This window comes from Podarcis muralis, chromosome 14 (genome assembly GCF_964188315.1).
Source record: "Podarcis muralis chromosome 14, rPodMur119.hap1.1, whole genome shotgun sequence".
Classification (NCBI taxonomy): Eukaryota; Metazoa; Chordata; class Lepidosauria; order Squamata; family Lacertidae; genus Podarcis; species Podarcis muralis.
The window spans coordinates 22,320,339-22,332,776 of record NC_135668.1 but is presented as its reverse complement, the minus strand read 5'-3'; the positions used below and the strand labels follow the sequence as shown (position 1 = coordinate 22,332,776).

Here is a 12,438-nt window from a genome sequence, read left to right as displayed (position 1 = left end):
GCTATGTTTGCTGTAGGTTAAGCTGATGGTATCTGGAAAGACTTGCCCGGTGACCAGATTTCAACTTGTTGAGAAAGTGAGCCTCAAAGGTTATATTGGAACATGATCAGAAAGGCTGGAAATGAGCCACCGAAAGGATCTGCTCTGGTTCCTGAGAATTAGAAAGGATTTTGGAAGTTAATCCCGGAGTTAAATGCCACCAGAAAGCTGATTCTGTGCCTGTGGATTTCTTCATCCCTTGTGTTGTGAAAAAAGTGATTTTGCATGTAGAACGTTGCCACCTGCAGTTCAGAGCTGCTGATGGAGGCAGGACAGAGCCGGCCCTCCCATGAGACAAGGTGAGGCGACCACCTCGGGTGGCAGGACCCACCAGGGCAGCAGATGTGACCCCCAAGCAACACATTGCATGCAGATCTTCACCCCCCCACACACACATTCCTGATGTAGAGTTTCACTTTCCGCTTCTTCCCTGGCTTGGTGTGTGTGTGTGTACCATTTCGTGGCTTGCCTTGGGTGCCAAAATTTATTGAGCTGACCCTGAGGCAGGATATGGAAGGAGTAGCTTAGTGGTAGAGGATCTGCTTTGCACGCAAAAGGCCCTAGGTTTAGTCCCCAGCATCTCCAGCCAGGACAGGAACAGATTACCTGTCTTCAAATTAATATTGCCTCTGAACAAGATCAATTGCGTTCCTTTCTCTGAACGGTTCCAGGTGTGTTTGAAACCTGCTACCAAGCGCACAAGGTGTTGATTCCTTGTTCGGCTCTTATCGGGGTGAGGCTGCAGTGGCTTCCTGCCAAGTTTAATTCAAATATGCTTGGGGAGGCGTGCCAGGACTCAGGAACCTTTTTTGGCTTGTGAGCACAGGTTAAGGAGCCCAAGTGCTTTTGAGTCACACAGCAAATTCTGTTTGACTCAGAGCACTGAAACAAGGTCCTTATGTTCTGACGATGTGTATGCCAAAGTGTCTCCGGACAGCGCTGGCCCCCGGCCTCTTAAGCGAGATGAGCACGCAACCCCAGAGTCGGACACAACTGGCCCGTACGGGCAGGGGTACCTTTACCTTTACTTACCCTGTTGGCCTGAATGGGACAGCTTCCAGGAGCCCAGGAGTTTGTGGCACTTGTGAGGGATGTAGAGCCCAGCTCTCTGAGAGTTTCTGTCTTTAATTGTAAAAACATATAAAATTAAAAAATGTCCAGTAACACCTTAGAGACCAACTAAGTTTGTTCTTGGTATAAGCTTTCGTGTGCATGCACACTTCTTCAGTTATCAGTGTGCATGCATACGAAAGCTGATACCAAGAACAAACTTAGTTGGTCTCTAAGGTGCTACTGGACATTTTTATTTTTTATTTTTTTATGTTTCGACTGTGTCAGACCAACATGGCTACTTACCTGAATCTTTGATTGTAAAAACAAAGCAAGCTGCTTCTGGGCCTCATGGTTGTGAGGGTATGTTTAGAAGTAGGATAATAAGCCTTCTAATTATAAGCCTGCAAAAGTTACTAATCTCCAAAAAAAATTAAAAAAAATAAAAATAAAAAAAAATTACTGGACTGCTGAGGGATTGCAGAGGTGGGACAACGAATTCCTGTCCTGCAGGAACTCTCTGTATTTCTATGCCTGGGCACAGATGAGGGGCAGAGCACCCCAAACCTCTGCTATATAATTCCTTCTTGCCTATAGGCATTACTTATTCATTAAATTTGTATACTGCCCTTATACCTGTAGATCTCAGGGCATTTCCAGGTACCAGAAATGGTTGGATTCCAACTCCCATCAGCTTCCACTGAGGGAAAGGTTGCAGAGCTTCAGCCTTTCATGCAGAAGGCCAGAAATGTAGCCTCCAGAGGCATTTCCTGGTAGGCCTGGAAATGATTCCCTCCTTTAACACCCCCCCCCCCCCCGGAGAGCCTCCGCCATTTAGTGGAGACAATACTGAGCTAGATGGACTAATGAAGCAACCAGGGCTTTTTTTTTTCTAGCCAGAACTCAACTCTGGCACCCCTCAGGTGGGCGCCATTGCCATTATAAGAGAACAAGGGAGGCGTTCATGGTGAGTTCTGGAACCTCTTTTTCTAGAAAAACAGCACTGGGTGTAACTCAGTGTAAGATAGCTTTGTATGTTGCTATTTTCCTATGATTAGCTATACTTACTTGGTTTGGTGGTATAAAAAGTCCAAGACTGAAGGTGCTACCCGTCTTTAGTTTCTTGTGTCCCTCACCCACTCCCTTTCTTGTGCCTAAACTGAAATTGAAATACTTTATTGTCACTTGTACAACTTGTATACAGTGAGATTACAGGAGCACCCCCCACTCAGCTCTCTTAGCCTTAGTTCCCCTCCTTTACTGACGCATAACCACCAAACCCGAAAGTCAGTTTCCCTGTTCTTATCTTTTCATTTAGCAGCCTAACAGCCCATGGATAGAAATGATGGAAAATAGTAAGAAGCAAATTTTTAAAATGGCATTTTGGTATACTTTTTTTTACAGGTCACAGAAGTGAGCACAAGCTTCACAGTGGTACCTTGGTTCTCGAACTTAATCTGTTCCGGGAATCGGTTCAACTCCTGAAACCGTTTGAAAACCAAGGTACGGCTTCCGATTGGCTGCAGGAGCTTCCTGCACTCAAGCGGAAGCCGCGTCGGACATTCGGCTTCCGAAAAACGTTCGCAAACTGGAACACTTCTGGGTTTGCAGTGTTTGGGAGCTGATTTGTTTGGGAGCCAAGCTGTTCGAGAACCAAGGTTCCACTGTATCATCATCATCATCATCATCATCATCATCATTGCCAAGTAAACACACAGTCCTGGCTTATACCTGTACACTTGAGACCACGGTTAACTCATTGACAAACTAGAAAGAGTTGTGGTTTTCACTGGAAACTTCTTCTGTGGGTCTCTTAGCCAACCTGTTTTATATAAACTCATAAATCACTGCTATTATCGCTCAAGGTGCTCTACCAGAGCTCTTTGCTTGATTGAATTGCTGCAGCTGTGCTCTATCGAGCTATGCGGTAGCAGAAGCAAACATCATTTATAATGCTACCATTATTAATAAAAAATGTCCTCAGGAGTTCTAAATGCAGAGATGATAAATGCTGTACAATACATTCCACGTAGTGCAGATGAGTTCTTTCAAGTTGGTTACAGACTGAGACAGACAAGATGATTTTATTTGTTTATTGAACGTATTAGTCCCCCCGCCTTTTAAACAAAATGTAACTCAAAGCAATTTACAACAAAAAACAATGCATACGGTAAAACCAGCTCGAAACTAAAATAGAATAAAATCTAAAATTCTGTCTGTCTATCTATCTATCTATCTATCTATCTATCTATCTGTTGAAATGGCAGGACTAAAACATCCTATCAGCTCAGATTTAATTTTATGAAACTATCAGGTGGTGTCTTTCAACCATGGGGAGAGAATATGGTAAGGAACATTCTGTTTCGGACCTTGCTAGGTGTCATCCAGAAGATACGTACACATGCTGATAGATTGTGTTGTACACAGAACAGAGGGAGGAGAGTGAAGCAGTGCTTATCCTCTAAGTTTTGCCAAGACCAGATGCCTTTGGTCAGGGGCAGTTAAACCAGCCCCCGAACCGCCCACTTGGCGAGTCCCTGTGCGCTGCGCTGAACTGGCACGGTGCGGGGACTCGCTTTCGCAGAGCCGGAAATCGCGTCTGCGCATGCCCAGAGGCCGGAAATTGCATGCGCATGCTCCGGCCCACAGAGAGATCTCCGTGGGACTTGACCAGCCCAGGCAGGTAAAACCTTGTCAAATCCTGCCTTTGGTCAACGCTCACGTGTTCACCTAGTGCTGGCTGTTCCATCTGGCTACCTAAATTGTTTCCATCCCAGCTACTCATTAGACGAACTGGACTGCTGCCCTCCTCATCCCTTTTTCCTTTCGTGCCATATCTTTAAGATAAAAACCCCCCCTGATTTTTGTAAGCTTCTGTAGAAGCCTTTTTACCTAAAGCGTATTTTTGTGTGTCCTTAAATAATGTTCCTTTGTGCAGAGAACTGCCTCTGTAGTACTCTGCAAAGTGCAGTATAAAAAAAGTAAATATCAATACAAATGCAGGCAATCCTGTTTCCTTAAAAGCTGCACTGCAAAGTAGGTCTTTCTGCAAACAAACGAGAAGCCCCGCTTTGTTTACATGTCTTGCATTTCCTTTGTGCGAGAGAATTTTGGACTGTTCTTTTCTGTCTCTGGAGTGTTTTCTGCCTGTTGTTCTTACTATGTCCTGGAAAAATCCAGTGTGTTTGAGTTGCATATTGCCTTTCAGCAATGCCAAAATCCTGATTTATTTGAAATGGGATATGAGAAAGAGAGAGACAGCCTGCTAATGAAGGCAGTAAGCCAGCTTTTCTTTTAAGGTGGTGTAGAAATTCTCTTAGCTGCCTACTTGATTTGGGAACAGGACAGTGCTTGGTGGCATTTAAATGTAGATTGCATATTGAGTGAGAGGTTGTATTGTATCTTGTTTCAGAGTAGGGTTGGAGAACCTCAGCCCTGGGGGCCAAATTCAAGTCACCCAGCACACAAGGGCATGCCCCGCCCCCCACAACGTGACTGCATCATCATTGGGGGCTGAGCAGGACGCAGTTTGCCACCCACTAACCTGCTGCCCAGGGCACATGCCCCTGTTTCCCCCCACCTACCTCAGTTTAGACCCAGTTGGAATCACAGCAGATCTTAAGGCAGGCAGGTATTATGGAAAGTGTTTATTGTGGTGCTGTGGGTTAAACCACAGAGCCTAGAACTTGCCGATCAGAAGGTCAGCGGTTCGAATCCCTGCAACGGGGTGAGCTCCCGTTGCTCGGTCCCTGCTCCTGCCAACCTAGCAGTTTGAAAGCACATCAAAGTGCAAGTAGATAAATAGGTACCGCTCTGGCGGGAAGGTAAACGGTGTTTCCGTGCACTGCTCTGGTTCACCAGAAGCAGCTTAGTCATGCTGGCCACATGACCTGGAAGCTGTACGCTGGCTCCCTCGGCCAAAAAAGTGAGATGAGCGCCACAACCCCAGAGTCATTCGCGACTGGACCCAATGGTCAGGGGTCCCTTTACCTTTACCTTAGGGCTTTTTAGACGAATGTCAACACCTTGAATCAGGCCTGGATGATCAACAACTTCTGAGTTTGAGCCAATAAGCTCTCTGTTATATGTTTCCCAACTGATTTAATTATTAGCTCCTCTTGGCTCGCAATGGCACTTTGGCCTTTAATACCAGCTGTTTGACTCGTGTGTGTGTGTCTGTGTGTGTGTGTGTGTGTGTGTGTGTGTTATGTGAGAGAATGAGAGTGCAAATGTTCACTCATTCCACCTCCTTATAGTAATGGAGATTTCTAGAGATGGCATTAAAGCTAAACCCCTTTTGTTTCCTTCTGGTTCTTCTTCCTCTCAGAGAATGTTGCCCGGGAGACATTGATGCATTTTGCTGTAAGGCTTGGACTGCTGCGACTTACGTGGTTCCTCTTGCAACAGCCAGGCGGAAGAGGAGCCCTCAGTGTCCCCAACCGTGAAGGAGCCACTCCTGTGAGCTTGGCCTTGGAGAAGGGATATCAGAAGCTGCATCAACTCCTGACAGAGTAAGGCTGACTTTCTGATTGCCGTGGCGATTCTGTTTATTATACCCCGACGTCATACTCGAGGGGTTTCCGAGTGGTCTCTCATCCAAGCACTGACCCAGACCCAGACCTGCTCAGCTTCAGTGAGGTTGTTTTCTTTTATTTCATAAAATTGATTGTTTTAAAAAACAACAACCTCAAAGCAGTTTCCTCCCCCCCCCCAAGAAAACCCACAATGAGATTATCAACAGGAGGACAGTTAAAACATTAAGAAAATAATTAAAATCAATGATAAGCTATATGCACCCCAACATTCTGAGTACAGTGAAGATGCCTGCCTGATATCAGTAGGCAGGGCGTTACGAACCATTCCATACTAAAAGACAGGTTTCTTACAAATGCGGCACGAGTAATAGGTGGCACTTGTAACATTGCCAGTTCCCTAAACGGCCTCGGTCCTGTATACCTGAAGGAGCGTCTCCACCCCCATCACCCAGCCCAGACACTGAGGTCCAGCTCTGAGGGCCTTCGGGTGGTTCCCTCTCTGCAAGAAGTGAGGTTACTGGGGAAAAGGCAGAGGGCCTTCTTGGTAGTGGTGCCTGCCCTATGGAATGCCCTCCCAGAAGATGTCAAGGCAATAAACAACTATTTTACTTTTAAAAGACAACTGTTCTCTGTTTAGGGAAGTTTTTAATGTCTGATGCTGTATTGTTTTTAATATTCACTTGGAAGCTGCCCAGAGTGGCTGGGGAAACCCAGCCAGATGGGCAGGGTATAAATAATTTATTATTATCGTTATCGTTGTCGTTGTTGTTGTTGTTGTTGTTATTCCACTGCATTGTGCATGAACCATGCCCTGGGATGCTTGTTTTGTTTTCTGTAGCTGCTCTCTCGCCTCACGTGCACAGATTCCTTTCCTGAACAACCTTAGCCATGATAAAGTGTCACCACCGCATGATGTTAGTTGTGGTTGATGATAACCAGGGTTTAGCATTGTAAAACTGGTTTCAGTTTTAACAGGAGCCCTGGTTAATGTGCTGACCAGTGCCAAGGTAGCCCGTATCCCTATCAATTATACAGTGTGGTGTAGTGGTTAGAGTGTAGGACTAGGACAGGCTTCCCCAACCTCAGCCCTCCAGATGTTTTGAGACTACAATTCCCATCATCCCTGGCCACTGGTCCTGCTAGCTAGGGATCATGGGAGTTGTAGGCCAAAAACATCTGGAGGGCTGAGGTTGAGGAAGCCTGGACTAGGACTTCGGAGACCTGGATTCAAGTCCCCACTCAGCCATGAAGCTCACTTGGTGACCTTGGGCCAGTCATTGTATCTCTCTGCCTAAGCTGCTTCATAAAATTTGGGGGGGGGGGGGAGCATATACACCATCTGGAGCTCCTCGGACGAAAGTTGGGATATAAACTTAATAACAAATTAATGAGTGGAATTAAGGCTGTTGAGGGAGGAGGAGACTTTGCCTTCAGAAGCTCCCAAAATCAATCTGTGGTATTTCCAGTTAGCAGGCGGTGGGAAAAACCCTGGAGACTGGCTGCCAGTCATAATTATACTAGCAAATTGTCTAATTCGGCAGTTAGTTTTTCTTTTTCTTCTTCTTTCTTTTTCTTTTCTTAGTTAGTTTATTCAATGTATTTATCACCTCCCACAACAGCCTCAAATGACCCACAAGGATAAAATACAATGTAACGGTAGAAAAAAGCAAAGCAAAACAAAACCCCTTAATAATCTAATCGGAATAAAAAACACCCTATCACTGGTACTTCCAAAATACCCAGGAAGGCCTAAACATCAGTGCCTGGTGCCAAAACTATGACCAAGGTGATGCCAGTCAACCCTCCCTGCGGAGAGCGTTCCGTAGATGGCGAGCTGCGGAAAGGGTCTGCTCTGTGGTCACAAGAACAATGGCCCATCCATTCCAGCTTCCTGTTCTCTTGCCACCCTTGGAGGCCGCATGAAGAGAAACCCCTCAGATGGTGATCTCAGAGCCTGGCCAGGTTCACATGTGGAGAGGTGGTCCCGGTGGAGTACAGGGTCAGGTTTAAGGTGCTGGTTTTGACCTTTAAAGCCCTATGTGGCCTAGGACCCACGTACCTATGGGACCGCCTCTCCTGATATGCCCCGCAGAGGACATTAAGGTCCACAAATGACAACATTTTGGAGGTCCCAGGTCGCAAGGTGGTTAGATTGGTCTTAACTAGGGCCAGGGCCTTTTCAGTACTGGCCCCTACTTGGTGGAACGCTCTGTCACAAGAGACTAGGGCCCTGTGAAACTTGATATCTTTCCGCAGGGCCTGCAAGACAGAGCTGTTCCACCTGGCCTTTGGTTTGGACTCAGTCTGACCCTTATGTTGCTCTCCCCTTATGGTCTTGATTTATCGGCTACTTTAAAATGAGGCTGCATTTTAAATTGCATTTTAACCTGTATTTTAAATTGGTTTTCTCTCTCTCCCCCCCCCCCCCCATTACTGTGATTTTATTGGTGTTAGCTGCCCTGAGCCCGGCTCTGGCCGGGGAGGGCGGGATATAAATAAATATTATTATTATTATTATTATTATTATTATTATTATTAAGAACCCTATTTTCTTATCACTGTTCCTGCCTCTGAGTCCCCTCTTTTTCCACTTGCACATCCATCTGCCAAGTACCACCTTCCTAAACAGCTTTAGAGCTCTTAATCTAAGTGCCTGTAATCTCTGTGCAGCTAATCATGGCCCTGGCAGCATCGAGGGAAGTACTAGGAGCCAGAATGAGTCACCCCCTCCGTCGACTGCCATGCATATTACATTCTAAAAGTTTGAAGGGGTATATTCAAATCCTAGAGCAATTTCCTCTAAGCTTGGAGTCATTTGTTTTGGGGGACAGGCATTTCTTTGTAATGTGTCTGTTATTTCAGCAAATGTGGCTTGGAGCTGCAATATAAAGAGTTACTGAGCAGGTTGTGAAGCTGTAAATCGCCTCTTCAGCAAGGAAGCGCAACACGGCTTTTTCATTTCAGAGCCAGAAGGTGGCTGTCAAGTTCAGTCTGACCCATTGAACCAAACAGGAAATCCTTGCCCATCCCAAACAGTGGTGGTCTCTTAGCAGAATTGATTCCACTGTGCCTGCTTGGACTATAGCAATGCACTCTACGTGGGGCTACCTTTAAGGTGACCCAGAAACTACAACTAATCCAGAATGCGGCAGCTAGACTGGTGACTGGGAGTGGCCGCCGAGACCACATAACACTGGTCCTGAAAGACCTACATTGGCTCCCATTATGTTTCCGAGCACAATTCAAAGTGATGTTGCTGACCTTTAAAGCCCTCAATGGCTTTGGCCCGGTGTACCCTGAAGGAGCATCTCCACCCCCATCATTCAGCCCGGACACTGAAGTAAAGCTCTGAGGGCCTTCTGGCAGTCCCCTCCCTGCGAGAAGTGAGGTTCCAGGGAACCAGGCAGAGGGCCTTCTTGGTAGTGGCGCCTGTAATTCAATGGGAGGGCACCTGCTTTTAATGCAGAAGTTGCCAGCTTCCCTGGACCAATTCCCAGTTTCTCCAGGCTGGGCTTGGAGAAGACCTCAGTCTGAAACCCTGGAGAGCCTCTGCCAGTCACTGCAGACAGTATTGAGCTAGGTAGACCAAAGGATCTGACTCAGTACAGTATATAGAATCATAGAGCTGGAAGGGGCCAGTCCAGCCTCCTTCCTCCTCTAGGCAGGGCGGGGAAAAGCCAGGAGGAGGGAGGGAAGAGGCGCTGCCGCGGTGTGTGTGAGGGAGGGGGGGGGAATGGAATGGTGTAGGGGGGAAAATGGTGCACCCTGAATGAACAGAATCCCAACGCCGATCCACAGACTGTCAGCGGCCTGGACCCTGAAGGCAATTGGGCCTGATACGGCCCCTGGGCCTTAGTTTGCTGACCCCTGCTCTACTGACTGAGCTATCCACCTTATGTTCCTGGTCTAGGTTTGTACAGTGATACCTTGGGTTAAGAACTTAATTCATTCTGGAGGTCCGTTCTTAACCTGAAACTGTTCTTAGCCTGAGGTACCACTTTAGGTAATGGGGCCTCCTGCTGCCGCCGTGCAATTTCTGTTCTCATCCTGAAGCAAAGTTCTTAACCTGAGGTACTATTTCTGAGTTAGCAGAGTCTGTAACCTGAAGCGTCTGTAATCTGGAGCGTCTGTAACCCGAGGTACCACTGTATTGTATACATTCAGCAGAGTCAGTCTGAAAGTTTTTCCTGAACTGGACCACTTCAGGCTGCAGGTGAGGGCCTGCTTGAATGCCTCCCCCCAAGGAAAAGAATGCCCTGCTTCCTGGCCTGTGGGAAAACGCTGACCTGAAGGGAATCTGGTCCTTTTGCTGGATCATGTCCCCCACCCCTATAGCAGAGACATGAGCTTGAAAGACTTGGCCACTTCCTTCCTAAAAAAATTGCAGCCTGCTAACGTTTTTTAACAGTTCCATTTTGTACTCAGGCTTAGTTAATCTTCAATCCAGAGTATAAGAACCCAAGAATTACATCACCACCACCACCATTAGAATTATGTACATATCAGTACATTGCGAATTCAAAAACCAAAATGAAAACAAGCCGATAGTTAGAATTTAGAAGAATACATAAAATTTTGAGTAAACTTTAAGCAACAATAATTAATATTATAACTCAAAATTGAAAATTGAAAACAAAAAGAGAAAAGAAGAAAAGGGGGAGCAAAGCAATTAAGAACCTTAATTAAAGGTAAAGAGTTCCAAACGCTTGTGCTGAGCTGGCAAAGCACTTTATTGGGCAGCTTGGTGGATTATCCTGAAAGGAAGTTGTCTGTTTTTGGCCAGACATTTAAATCACATTATTTCTCCTGAAGAATCCTGGGAGCTGTAGTTTACCCCTTTCAGAGCTCCGTTCCCTAGCACCCTTAGCAAACTACAGCTCCCATGATCCTTTGGGGGGAAATAACAAGCTTTAAATGTGTGGTGTGCATGGATCCTTTGTGAGCCACCAGGTGGCCAAAGAGCACTTTGATTTCCAAGCTGATAAGGGCGTGAGAACCACAGCCAGAGGCAGGATTCTCCTAATGGGAGGCAATTACAGCAACTGGAATTTATAATACGTATGCCGTATGCCGCAGTAACCCCAGCGACTGCTGTTGTGTGCAGTTTTCTTTTTTGTTTGTTTGCTACACGGCATCCAATGTGAACATTTCAAAACAGGTTGGCTTACAAAGGTGTTGTCCTCTTGCAGGAGGGGAATGCTTCCTGCTGGCCTGTGAGAATAGCTCTGTGTATGCTTGGAGGGTGAGGGGAGGGGAGAGAAAGCTGAAGAGCAGGGGTACAACCGTGTGCTTGGCACCACACCACATCCACAGCATGGATTTAAGCCACCACATGGCTTCCCCCAGAGAATCCTGGGAACTGTGGTATGCTAAGGGTGCTAGGAATTGTATCTCTGTACAGAGCAAGCAACAGTTCCCTAAGATTCTTTGTACGGTGTGCATGTGACCCTGTTTACTTTGGTTGTGCCCTAGGAGTTTTGTTGCTTCTCTGGGTCCTTGCAGACAGTTGCTATTTGGGGGGTGGGATTCAGCTAAAAAGGTAAAGGGACCCCTGACCATTAGGTCCAGTTGTGACCAACTCTGGGGTTGCGGCGCTCATCTCGCTTTATTGGTCGAGGGAGCCGGCGTACAGCTTCTGTGTCATGTGGCCAGCATGACTAAGCCGCTTCTGGCGAAACCAGAGCAGCACATGGAAACACCATTTACCCTCCCGCCGGAGCGGTACCTATTTATCTACTTGCACTTTGATGTGCTTTCGAACTGCTAGGTTGGCAGGAGCAGGGACCTAGCAACAGGAGCTCACCCCGTCACGGGAATTTGAACCGCCGACCTTCTGATCGGCAAGTCCTAGGCTCTGTGGTTTAACCCACAGCACTACCCGTGTCCCTCTGGGATTCAGTTACACACCAGCAAATTAAGGTTGTGCTATTATAGCTGGTCAGGGACGCGGGTGGCGCTGTGGGTAAAAGCCTCAGCGCCTAGGGCTTGCCGATCGAAAAGTCGGCGGCTCGAATCCCCGCGGCGGGGTGCGCTCCCGTTGCTCGGTCCCAGTGCCTGCCAACCTAGCAGTTCGAAAGCACCCCCGGGTGCAAGTAGATAAATAGGGACCGCTTACTGGCGGGAAGGTAAACGGCGTTTCCGTGTGCTGCGCTGGCTCGCCAGATGCAGCTTTGTCACGCTGGCCACGTGACCCGGAAGTGTCTCTGGACAGCGCTGGCCCTCGGCCTCTTGAGTGAGATGGGCGCACAACCCTAGAGTCTGTCAAGACTGGCCCGTATGGGCAGGGGTAGCTTTAGCTTTATTATAGCTGGTCTAAGAGCTCTTGTGCAACTAACCCACTACCTCAAAAGATCAGACTTTTTTGGGGGGGGGGCGACGACGAAAAGGCAAGTTATGGGAAAATTCACTATGTAGGTGTGGAATAAACACATGCAGCATCATCTAACCTCTGCACAAGCAAATTGGAATAAATGCTTGTTAAATAGCCAGTGCTGTCTCATCTCCCTGCAAGCAAATTAGGATGAACGTTCAGTAAACAGGTCATTGGGAAGCACCCTCCGAGTCTTCTACCTGTTCTACCAAGGAAATAATTGCATAACATCATGTAGAAGGACACCTGGCAACAAAGCCGGTTGTTGGGGCAGAGCGCAGTACTCTTGTTAACTTCGTCCCCATTCACTTCTTTGTGTAAAAGTGTCGTGTGACTCATAATAATAAGTTAATTACATAAGTAGAATTGCAATCCGTTCAATTTTTTTTTTTTAAAGAAGGGAGAGGAGAGAGGGATGCAGTTAATGTAACCTATGCAGGTGAG

General features: G+C 46.9%; 1 protein-coding gene across 6 annotated transcripts in view; it reads left to right on the top strand.

Moving 5' to 3' along the window:
* AKAP13 (A-kinase anchoring protein 13) overlaps positions 1 to 12,438 on the top strand; it is a 245,561-nt gene that overhangs the window by 105,729 nt on the left and 127,394 nt on the right. For all 6 annotated transcript variants that reach the window (XM_077918966.1, XM_077918969.1, XM_077918967.1 and 3 more), the window contains exon 6: positions 5,417 to 5,600. In XM_077918966.1, coding sequence (XP_077775092.1) covers positions 5,417 to 5,600 — 184 coding nt within the window. The remainder of the gene's footprint in view (positions 1 to 5,416; positions 5,601 to 12,438) is intronic.